This window comes from Hydra vulgaris, chromosome 12 (genome assembly GCF_038396675.1).
Source record: "Hydra vulgaris chromosome 12, alternate assembly HydraT2T_AEP".
Classification (NCBI taxonomy): domain Eukaryota; kingdom Metazoa; phylum Cnidaria; class Hydrozoa; order Anthoathecata; family Hydridae; genus Hydra; species Hydra vulgaris.
The window spans coordinates 84701871-84715000 of record NC_088931.1 but is presented as its reverse complement, the minus strand read 5'-3'; the positions used below and the strand labels follow the sequence as shown (position 1 = coordinate 84715000).

Sequence of the window (13130 nt, the reverse complement as noted above, 5' to 3'; positions counted from 1 at the left end):
TTCTAAACAGCACATTTATTTTTCTAAAGATATATTTTTAGGTTTATTGATGTATTATTTGTTGTAATTGCATTAAATTACAATTTTTCCAAAACTACATTAGCATTAAAAGTAAAAAAAATAGATAATAAACTATTATTTATCAAGTAAAAACCTAGATATCTGTCTTTTACGTACTACATCATGCTTTTTATTCATACTAATATCTAATTTAATTACTTTTAGCATTTTATGCATGTGGTTTCCTATAAAACTTTTTCCGTGGTAAGCTTGACGTTGTACTTTAAGCTTTTTTGTACCGTCTCAATCATCTTTGTGCATGGTCTCTGACCCATTTCTGATAAATGTTTTTCAAATAGAGTATTATAAAAATCGATTTGAAAAGAAACTTAAAGTAGTATAATATAAACCAACAATAGTTACATAGCAGTAATAATTATATTATTCATTTCATAAAAACAAAGACTAATCTGTGAATGATAGGGTTGATATTTAAAACACTATTTTTTTAAACTCTGATCTGCATATGAAATTATTTCATACGCAGATCAGAGTTTAAAAAAACAGTGATCAGAGAGAAAAAAACAAAAATTAAATCTGTATATGAAAAATTGCTTTCGTGCTTATGAAAAAATGCAAATTGCTTGACTACAAACTTGTAAAAATGTGTTCTAAATACACTCAAACTGATTGACGTTTAAGCTTTTTTCTACAATTAGTTTGCACTATAGCAAATGCTTGCAAAACTGTTTAGTGCATACAAGTTAACACCAATACAACTTCATTTCTTATTTCATTTACAAACACAAATTCTACTTTAATAACTACACATATCAATATGAAATAGATAATATAAAATCATAAAAATATCAAATCAATGAAATCAATAAACTGTATAACCTTTTTCGCTTTTTCACTATTAAGTAACTCAATTTCTTTAGAGTAGAGAGATTGAAAATTTTCTAAATTATCTGAATTGTTAACAGCAGCTAACAAAATGACATCATTGATTTCTTGGATTTGATTATTAAAGTTAAGAATTTCAGTTTGAAGATTTAACAATTGTTTTTGTTTTGATACAAAAACTAGATATTCTTCTGAAAAGTTAATTCTGCTTTTGACTGCTTCTGCAGCAATCATAATATCTAATTGGTGGACTTCTTCTTCAAACAAATTAAAAAAAATTCAAATAAATACCAAGAGCCATATGGAGACTAGATAAAGATACCTAAAAAAATAAATTGAAAGTATATAATGATGTACTTTTATTAAGCTGCACTGCAAAGTTATTAGGACAAATAAAAACAACATACTTGATCTAGTGGTATTTTCAAAATGGGCTTTGTGATGACATTATTGAAGTTTTTTACATTTTTCTTTAAACCTCCGTTTTCTATAAATTTTTCATGATCTAATAGTAGATCTTCTAAGGTACGATCTTTTATTTCAGAACTTTTCTGCTCACCAAGATTCATGTCACTTGCTGTTGCATAACAGAAAAGACAACAATGCCTCCCTTAAAATAAAATGGATAAGAAATAGTTAAAATTATTAATCATAAAAAAAAATTATAAAAAATCATACTTAATAATCATTAATAAATTTTGTTATTATTTTTACTATAATATACTATTTAATTATATATATATATATATATATATATATATATATATATATATATATATATATATATATATATATATATATATATATATATATATATATATATATATATATATGCTGAAAACTATGGCGTTGTCTTTGCTATTTGGGTTTAGGGTATTTGCAACCTGGTAAGTCATTTTAAAACTCCCCCCACCATAATCACTTCCAATTATTTAATAATAAAATACATTTTAAAATAATAAATTATTTAGTAGGCAATGGTTTTCATTTTAACTAATAACAAATATACCCAAATGAAAAAAAAAAATTACTTTATAAATTATGTTTTAAAAAAATTTTCATTATTGGTTGTTAAAACTACCTTTCTAATTGATCAAGATGTCTTAAAATATGCATTGGTAAAATTTCAATATAACCCCAAGATGCATATTTTATTTCAAATGTTCCTTTCTCTTTTTTTTCAAAGGTAAATGGTGCATTTTCCACAATAAGGTCATCACCAGATAACTTTTCAGCAACTATTCTTTGAGAAGAATGTGATGCCGTATTTATATTAAAGCTCTTCAGCCATCTTTAAACAAACAAAAAAATTTATATGTCATGCTATAAAAATTAGTATAGAATAATATTTATAAAGAAAAATATTGACCTGGAAATTGTTTTAAGCTTTTCCCATGGTATGCACAGATCTGCTTTCATTGCTACCATGTTAGTGGCACTAATTACTACTCTTTCAGTATTTAGGTTATCCAATATTAATCCTTTTGACTCTGCTTGAAAAGAATTAAAGAGTTTTGCTGATTGACAACAAATTGCATCATTGGCTGTACCAGACACAACTTTCAATTGTCTTTTAATAGAAGCATTTCTGACTCTAACTGTTGTGGTCGATGCTTGGTCACTGCTTACAAAAGCTTTTCGAGCAAGTGAAAACAAAACTGCAGGCCTTCCCAGGATATAACACGGATATTTTTTTTTTTTTAGATAACTCGGCCACGCTTTTTTAGCATATATTAAAAATAACGCATTTTTAAAAAGGCGCTGAAAAAATCAAATTAAATTCGTTGTATTATTTTGTAATTTTTTTAATAATTTATTCTTTTCATTAATAAGGAAATAATAACATTAAAATAATATATATATATATATATTTTTTTTTTGAATTTTTTTTTCTTATAACAAAATTTTTTTTTTTTATTTTACATATTTTTTTTTCTAATTTTAAATTTTTTCGCATAAGTATGTCTTTCTACAAAAAATAATTTTTAAGTTCTAGAAGAATCATTATATACAAGGTTCTTATTAAGGATATGATCGGTTAGCTCATTCGGTTAAGACATTACTTATCGCCGCGGAGACCCGGGAATCGCATCCCGCGTCGGCAGAGCATATTTTTCAAAATAGATTAAAAAAGTTTTCGGTCACATTTTCGGTTTATTTTTTCGACTTGTCTCAAATATCGTTGCTGAAAAAATCAACACCTAAAAATATATTATAAATAATTATAATATAAATAAATAAAAAATAAATATAAATAAATAAATTTTTTTTTTATGTTTACTAAACATAAAAAAAAAAATTGTAATAAGAAAAAAATTTTTTTTTTTAAATAAGTATAAATATATATATATATTTCATTTATATGTTCATATTTTTATATTAATGATAGGAATAAATTATGAATAAAAATAATAAAATAATACGACAATTTAGTTAGGTTTTTTCAGCGCCTTTTTAAAAATGCGTCATTAATATATGCTAAAAAACCGTGGCCAAACTCTCAAAAAAATATATATATGCGTGGTCACTCAAAGCGACCGACCGCACGCCTCTCCTGGGAAGGCCTGAAACTGGCTAAAAAAAAAGATTTATGAAAAAAAATAACTATTTAATTAATGGTTATTATAAATTAAGCTAAAATTAAAATACATTATTACTCTAGGACCTCCACTTTTGAACTCAACAACTTGTTTATCATCTTTTGCCATCTTTTGCTTAAGAACATGGAGTGCAGCATCTTTAACTATTCTTGAAATATTGTCATCCACTGTAAGGTTGAAAATCTCAGAAATATTGTTGTTAAATAATGTTGACGATGATGATGTTGATGATGCTACTGTAAAAGATGATGAAGCCAAATTAGAAGTAAATAAAGATATAGATGGTGATAACAATGAGGCTGTTTGTGCTATTGATTTATCAATGCATATACTCTTATGATTAGTATATAAATCATACTCTTTCATTACATTGAACTTTTTTTTACATATGCACTCAACAGTTAAGATGTTTAAAAGAGAATTTGTTTTTACACTGATCATCAAGTCTGTAGGTAAAATAGGCTCTTTACATTTTGGACAAAATGTTTCATTAAGTTTTTTTACCTTTATAGTTTCCACTAGACAGAAAAAACAAATTAAATGTTCACATCTTTTAAGAGTAACTGGTTGTTTTGGTATTTTACTACATAAGTTACACTGACAAAGTGGTAAATGAGGATTAAATTGGTTTTTTAATTCATCAATATCTATATCTGAGTCATGTGCTGTCACAATGCTACTTTTTATTTTAGCAATCATTGAAAATGACCATACTTTTTTTACTAATACCAGGGCGACCAATGAGCTTTTTATTGTGTTTAAATAATTTGGCTACATTTAGACCTTTACTAAGTTTTTTTACCTGCTGACAACAAAAGCATTCCTCACAATGAGGTTTCCAGTTCATACATAAACAAAGTGTTGTTGATTTTATTCTTTTGATAACATTATTTATGGTTTTATAGCACTTATGGCAAATTGTTTTTGGATAAACATTTTCTATATCATCTGACAGCATGACATGAAACACTTTTTCAATTTTATTTTTTTGGTTTGTTCCAATAGGTTTTTTTTTTTTCCCAACCAAATATCCACAGACCCGACAAAAAAGATTCAAGTTCTTACTATGAATCTCTATCTAAGAAAAAAAAAAGTTTATGGATAAATATACTGATTAACCAACAAGCTTTAACCTCATTTATTAAATTGTGTTTACATTCATAATTTAAATTAAGCTAAGTCATATACAGGGAGTATATATATACATATACAGGGAGTATATATATCATATAGCTATATAATATAATCCGTGGTTCGGATGGTTTCGGACGTCAAGTCCGTGGCTCGGATACGAAAGACCAAGTGAAAATGATACTGGAAAGCTACACTTTCTTATACCTTAACGTTATTACAGCTTTCTAGTCTATGTTTTTGTTTATGTGTATTTCATCTGTGTTGCTAATGATATCGCCAGTTTTTATAATGTTAAGTTGTTAAGTAAAGCATCATTATGTTTCAGGCTAAAATAGAGCTTTAAATAATACTTTTATCCAGTTTAAATGAATAACAACTCTCAAGGTGTATTAGCTAAATTATCCTCTCAGTTTTGATGGTCTTTTATCAATAACGGATTTCTAAATTTTATGGGTCTACAACACTTAATTTCAGCGAAATTAAATCAAAAAGTTACGTCATAGAAGACAGAAAAATATCAATATCTGTTTTCTATAACTTGGTTTTCGTGAGAGATGCAATGTTTAGATTGGTTTAAATACTACATAATATAATTCATTGTTGAGCAGTCATTTTGATGGCCGTACATTTCTTTACCGTATTCATTTTTCTATATTTTTAGACTGTTTAACGTTGCACTCCTGTCCTGTCAACCTAGTGGGGACAAAAAGAAAAGACCGAGCTGCAAACAAAAGGGGGTTAAAAGGATCAGCCATTTTTGAATTAATAGTCGGAAAGTCTAGTGTGTTTGGCTGATCAAATCTAGTTTGCTATTTTATGTTACATTAAAACAAGTTACTGTTTTTCATGTTCACTTATTTTTTAGAAGTTGTAGCCAGCTCGAATAAAAAGAGTTCTCAACGAGAAATAGTTAATTTCATTCAGAGAAAGCTAAAGAACGCCCCTGATCAAATTGGGGGGTTGCGTAAACAACAACGCCAAGAAACAGAGCTCAAGAACCAGAGGAGAAAGAGAAAGATAAAGAAAGTTATGAATCTGGAAATGAATCTGCTGATGATTTTTAAATAAATATGTTATGTTGAATAATACTGCTGTTTTATTTATAAATAATTCGTCTATGTTTAAACATAAAAGATGTAGAAAATGCTTCCTCCTTTATATTGACATCTGAAAGTGGTTTTTTTTCTTCTCAAGAAAAAAAACTTTTCTAGATTAAACAAATAACGTCGATTAACAAAGACGTTTTAAAGACGCATTTTTAATGACCAAAAAAGACGTCTTTTCATTGTCGAAAAAAGATGTCTTTTAGATTTGCATATTTGACTAAGAAAGGCGTCTTAGAGACGCATTTTCTACGTCTTTTCATGACAAGAAAAAGACCAAAAAAGACGTCTTTTCAATGTCGAAAAAAGATGTCTTTTAGATTTGCATAACCGACTAAAAAAAGACGTCTTTAAAACATCAGAAATAAGACTTTAAAAGACGTGTTTTTGACGTCTTTTTTCCCACTAGGATATAAATATACATATATATGAACAGTTGTAAAACTTATATATTGTAAAATCTGAACACTCTAGCGACTAGAGCGATGTTCTTAGCGGAGTTCCTCAAGGGTCTGTTCTTGGTCCAACACTAATCATTTATATAAATGACTTAACGGATAAAATAAAATCAGTTCATAAAATCTATGCTGACGACACTAAATTGTTACAAGAAATAAGACCTGAGATTCACAATGCTGATCGCCTGATCCTTCAAAACAATTTAAACAGTGTCACATAATGGTCACAGGAATGGCTAATGGAATTAAATGTTCCATAATGTAAATTAATGCACCTTGGTTATGGAAATAGTAATCAAGAAAATGTAATGAATGATGGAAATACATCACTTACTCTGGAGGCAACGGATATTGAGAGAGTATCTTTATATCTAATAATCTAAAATGGAATCAACGCATACAGGCTGCAACATAAAGCAAATATGATACTTGGCCTATTAAAAAAACATTTAGATTAAGATATATGAAGCATTAGAGTAAATTATACACTACGTATGTTAGGCAGCATCTGGAATTCGCTGTTCTGGTATGGTGTCCTTACTTAAAAGGTAACATCAAAGAAATTGAAAAAAAATCAGCACAAAGCAACAAAAGTACCTCATGATTTAATAGAATTACCTTATGCTAAAAAGTGTCGGCGGTTTAATTTTACTACTTTGAAAACTCGCAGGAGAAGTGGAGACTTGATCCAATAGTCTAAGCTAGAAAACGGTTTTAAGATTATCAATTGGCATAATCCACCAACTCGCAGATCATCTTCCAACGTCCTAATGCGTGAATTCACATATAATAATGCTCGTCACAATTTTTTTACAAATCTTATTGTCAATGATTTCTGTCAGCATGCAAAAAGGCTCCGTCAGTTAACGCATTTAAGAATAAAATTGACAAGTATTTTTTTCTACAGCTGCAAACAGTACATATTTTACTGAAGCTGAGTTGCATGTCTATTAATTTGTGCTTTAACAGCTACAAATATTGAGTTATTAGATACTATTTGTTATAGATGTAAACTTTAATTAAATGAAAGGAATCTTTTTTCACTTTTTCTCAATTTTGATATCAACTTACTTGCTATGAAATAACAAATGGTTTTTTTTACTTAAAACTTATATTTCACAAACCATAAATTTTTGTATAATTTGTTGGTTTTGTTATTTTGTTTTTTAATTATTTGTCATGTTATCTAAAAAGACTTATTGAAATATATTACTATTACTATTACCTTATTATTATTGTAACCTGAGTTAATGTAATTTTATAAAATTGTAAATAAATATTGTTTTATTATTAACATTTAAAAAACAAGATTTTATTTTCTACTCTCTCTCTTTTTCTCTCTCCTCTCTCTCTCTCTCTCTCTCTCTCTCTCTCTCTCCTCTCTCTCTCCTCTCTCTCTCTCTCTCTCTCTCTCTCTCTCCTCTCTATTTATATATATATATATATATATATATATATATATATATATATATATATATATATATATATATATATATATATATATATATATATATTTATATATATATATATATATATATATATATATATATATATATATATATATACATATATATATATATATATATATATATATATATATATATATATATATATATATATATATATATATATATATATATATATATATATATATATATATATATATATATATATATTGTTACTTGATAATATGCTGTATGCTTATATAACATCTTTTTTACGTTATAACATGCTTATGTAAAACATCTGTATTTCTGGTATCTTTGCTTTTTGTTGTTGTTAAAAACTAAACAAAAATAATATGTTGCAGACTGGAAAAAGTGTATGCTTGTAACCACAGAGAGTGATGGATACAAAAAATATGATAACTTGCAATAAGTGCGTTGAGTAGTTAGTATAATCATACATAGTACATGTATACTTGTACTATGTGTCAGAGTTATTCATGAATTGAAACAACTATTTTAAAAGTATTTTTATTGATTTATAACAATCTATTATTTAATCAATTTTAAAATTTCGTACCAAATACCATAATGGATATCATTAACTTGTATCTAATACGGTTGTAACACGTGATCCTAATCAATGTTATTATTTAAAAATTGTTGAAATTTTTAGTTTTAGAACAAATTCCATGAAAGTATTATGTTATAAAAAACTTTAGTTGAACTTTATGTTCAATTTTATTAGCAATTTATAATCAATTTTATTCGCAAATGATATTTTTTATTAAATTTTTGAATTTTTTCAAAAATTTGAAAAAATTCAAAAAAACTTTAGGTGTAATTGAAATTCTAAGGGCATCGTATGCTCTCTCAAAAGAAAGTATAGAATCTCTATAAGAGGAAACTAGGACATTCCTAATTCATGTCTTGTCTGCAAATGCTAAAAATATTTAAACAAATCTTGAGAAACTCATCAGATGATTATACGATCAAAGTAGGCATTTATGTAGATGCCTACTTTGATCATATAATCATCTGGTGAAAGGTCTCGTTGGTCAAGGATGTGTTCAACCAAACCGAAAATGTCACAAAAAATAACTGAACGCTGAGCTTTTCCACTTTGTTCATTACCATTGGAATCATTAAAATCCATTATTGTAGAATTGTAGAATAAACCAAGTGCTTTGTCTTGTTGACTTAATTTTGCAACCAAACCTAATTCAATTAATTTGCAACCACTCCAAGTTCTGAAAAAAATAGCTGTTTTGTGAGTTTGTTTCAAAGAGAGACCTAAAGTAGATTGCAATCTACTAATTTCCTCTTAATTTGTGACTGTAAAATTCCTCTCTCTTGTTGCTAAAATGTCAATATTGCTCAATAGCAATTGAGCCTCCATCTCCAGATGCTGCGAATTTCATTTTGATCACATCAGAAGTAATAAGTTCTACTGCGCGGGGAACTAGGCCAATAACTGTCTGAAGATTTTCTCTTGCATCTTGAACTGTACAAGGGTTTGGATGTGCTATTCCACAACCAACTGACTGCCAACAGCTCTGCCACACTTAAACTGGTCCACAAAGTGATAAAAAACTTTTGGCAGCTACTAGAGGTTTTCCTACTTGGAAAGGAACAGCCTTGATCAACAGCTGATCCGTGGCTAATTACAATTGGACTAAAACGGGCCACTTCACGAATGAGGCAACAGCAAAAAGGATTTAATTTTAATTAAATCTTTTTTGTTGTTTTAAGAATAACTTTAAAAAAAACAAAAGGGCTTTACCTGGCGCCATGATTTGTTTTCTCCCCCTTTTCAATTTAAAAAAAAAATAGACAATATCTAGAACATACGGCAGGAGGTAAATGCTTTTCATTAAGATCGTATTTCTTAATGAAGTATTTCTTAATTCATGGAAGTGTTGAGTCTCTTCTAGCTGGTACCATATCTGTTCCTTTTTGAAAGCAAAGTAGACATACTTTAGCACAACTTTCAGTGTGTGATAAAGTCTTGTTAGACATTGTGACAATAGATTTGAGCATTAAATGTTTATGTGCTACTGCAAGTCTGGATTTTTACAGAAATGACGAAATCAAAAATATGAACGTTAAAAAACACAAAAGTTAACTTTTTCTCATAAAACCATAAATTTTTCTTAGTATTGCTTTTCTCTTAAGCCAAGAAAACTTTTTTTTTTTTTTTTTTTTTTACTTTAAAGTTTTATCAGTTTGGATTCTTTGTTTTGAATATGAAAGAAATAATTATTGTCTGTATTTTAGGGTTTTGTTCAAAACATTAAAATGGCCATAACTTTCTCGGACGTCGCAAAACATTTTACAAAACTTGTGAAAATCATCTCCATGCCTAAGACCTAGTATAAAAATTTTATGAGGAAATTTTTTTTTCCTTGATGGAAGTTCCATGCCTATGTGTATGCTAATAAAAAATTATATTTTAAACGAAAAGAAAGGAATGTAAACTTTGTTTAATATATACGCATAATTGGTTATGGCCATCACTCTAACTATTTGTTTTTTAATCATTATTCATAGAACTTTTGGTTGTTTTGAATTGAGTATTTTTCGGAATGAATCTTATTCCAAAAACATTACACTTCTTGTACTAAGGTTTACAAAATTATTAAGTATTACTCAATACTAACATTGGCATGTTTTTTGAGGGATAAAAAAGAAATTAAATACAGATAATAAATTTTGCTGTGAAGATTGTAGATTCCTGGGACAGAGGCGGGCTTTGTCACTCGCCAAGGAGGGGGCTAAAAAGATCTAAAAAAAAAAATAGTTGCATTAATAAGTTTCTTTTTTAATTTTTTGTACTTTAGTGTAATAATCAAGTTCATATACGTATAATTACGTATGATAGTCAATTTTTTTTGTCAGTATAATAGTCTAATTCTGTATAGTAGTCAATTTACAAAAAAATATTTCTGAAAAAAAGTCCCAAGGGGGGCTAACACCCATGCCCCTCCCCCCTCAAACCCGCCAATGTCCTGGGATGATCATGTGAACTGTAGAAATTTTGTTAGTAGAGATTTTCATTGAAAAGTCATAAAATTTTTGAAGAACTGGTAAGATTTCTTTTAAGATCTTGAAATATGTGTTATTTGAAATTTTGTCTTCCATTATGTGGTCATCTTAATTAGGACTTTTAGTGCTTCTTTGATGTCAAGCACTAATTTCACACTCTTAAACTGACTGTTCTATTTGATCATGCAGGTTACGATGACCTTTTTGTAAGTAGTTTTCAGGTCAATACAAGTCTATTTAACTTTTGCACATGACAATGTACTTCAATGGTGAGCTGCCAATTTGCAACATTATTTGACAGCTTCTTTGATTAGGTCAAAGTTTTCAATGCTCTTTGTTGCAATTAAGTTCAAAGTGTGATCAACACAGGGTCACTCTGTTTGCAGTTTCAAGCTTCTTTCAACAGCTAAAATGACATTTGAACCTTTATTATTGAAATATCATCTGTGTACTGTGCTACTTCGGAAGAAGGTGGAGACCTTAAATTAGACTATCAAGCTGAATTACAGTTGCTTGTCCAGTGTGCCTTTCCTCTCTGAATGACTCCATTTCAACAAGGAATGATTTGACCTGAAAATCTTTTGAGATTTAATGACATATCATAGTACTGTAACAGTCATTATTTTTGCTAGTCTGCATTTCAGTAGCAAATGCTACACCTGTTAGAGTATATCTTTGCTAAAATTATAGGTGATCGCTTTTTTTTTGCTTTTTCATATAGTTCGGTAAGGTAATTTCGGTAATAAGTACAGTGGTGTATTAAGCACATTCTTATAATGCTTGCAAAAAGTTTTACCCTCTTTAAGTGTATTTTTGTCAAAGTGGTGCCGAATCGGACATACTTTAGGCATTTTGTCAAAAAGTGGTAATGTCGCAACCAGATATTTATTTTCCTTAGCAATGATTGTATTAAAAATAAGAATGTAATCAAATTACGCTAAAAATGATCATCAATAACAGGTAGTAACAAAATGAATTATCATTAAATGATAATACTAATTACAATTATAAGCTATGATAATAAAAAAAGATAAACAATGATAATAATAATTTGTTATGAAATGACTATAAACGATGGTGTCCCTCAAACAGTAATCTAATAATTGCAGTGACAACAAATATTAAATGTTAAACTAATAACACTAAAAGTAAATAATAATAATAATAACCGGGGTTGGAGTCAAATAAGTATTTGCAATTGAATTTTTATTTGGTAAAAATAGGTTAATTTAGCGTACTTGTATTCGTTTGTATTTGATTTAGAAAAAATTCTTAAATATTTGTATTTGTATTTGATAAAGATATGTCTGCGATTCCATAAACTAGGTTTACCAATGTTTATTTGAGAAATACAAAAAGATCGGGTTTTTTTTTTCATTTTTAACACTAAAATAAATTAAAAGTTTATTTTTAAAGGATATTTGTTAGAAGAATTATTTTAATATTACTATTTGGTAGATCATTTTAATCTTGTCTTGAAAAAATCTTTATATTTTTCACAACTTTTTCCTAATTTTGAAAATGGAAAAAAATTCTCTTCTCAATTAAAAACATTTATATATATTTTTAAGTTTGTTTTGTTTTATTACTAATACTCTTAAAAAATCTTTCATCGTAATTTATATATACGAAACTTTTTCTCTTAACTTATATATATATATATATATATATATATATATATATATATATATATATATATATATATATATATATATATATATATATATATATATATATATATATATATATATATATGTGTGTGTGTGTGTGTATATATATATATATATATAATATATATATATATATATATATATATATATATATATATATATATATATATAGATATATATATATATATATATATATATATGTATATATATATATATGTATGTATATATATTTATATAAAATGAATAAAAACAACTTTTGATGAACTCTATGTTTCATGCCTTTCGGCAATCATCAGCCAAGGCATGAAAGGCATGAAACTCAGAGTTCCATCAAAAGTTGTTTTTATTCATTTTATATAAATAAATATTGCTCTATTATTTAATAATATTGAGCAATCTTAAACGCACAAGAGTGTTTGTATTATTATTATTATACCATAATAGTACATTATCTATTTCGTGTATATATATATATATATATATATATATATATATATATATATATATATATATATTATATGTCAGTATTGTATTATTTGTATGTTTACATGTTTGTATGTTTACATGTGTGTAAATAACTATATATGTATTTATGGGTGAATATTTATATATGCATTATTAAAGGATTATTTTTTATTTAAAATCGATGACATAGTCTTATGATTTTCTGCAAGTATCCGCGTTCTTATTGTAATGTTAACAAAATTTGTAATTCCTACTCTATGTATTTTATGTATTTTATTCTTTTATTGTAAAACTTATTTTGAAT

General features: G+C 27.0%; 1 protein-coding gene across 2 annotated transcripts in view; it reads right to left on the bottom strand.

Annotated features, from left to right (window-relative positions):
• Positions 1-2572, bottom strand: part of LOC136088555 (uncharacterized) — a 3894-nt gene extending 1322 nt beyond the window's left edge. The window contains exons 1-5 of one of the 2 annotated variants that reach the window (XM_065812457.1): positions 2276-2572; positions 1988-2197; positions 1314-1516; positions 901-1228; positions 1-2 (exon numbers count right to left, since the gene is read on the bottom strand). The exon at positions 1-2 is cut by the window's left edge and continues 98 nt beyond it. In XM_065812457.1, coding sequence (XP_065668529.1) covers positions 1-2; positions 901-1140 — 242 coding nt within the window. In that variant the 5' untranslated portion in view covers positions 1141-1228; positions 1314-1516; positions 1988-2197; positions 2276-2572. Of the gene's footprint in view, positions 3-900; positions 1229-1313; positions 1544-1987; positions 2198-2275 lie in introns of those variants that run through there. The other variant, XM_065812459.1, reaches the window with a different exon arrangement.
• Positions 2573-13130: the final 10558 nt, after the last annotated feature.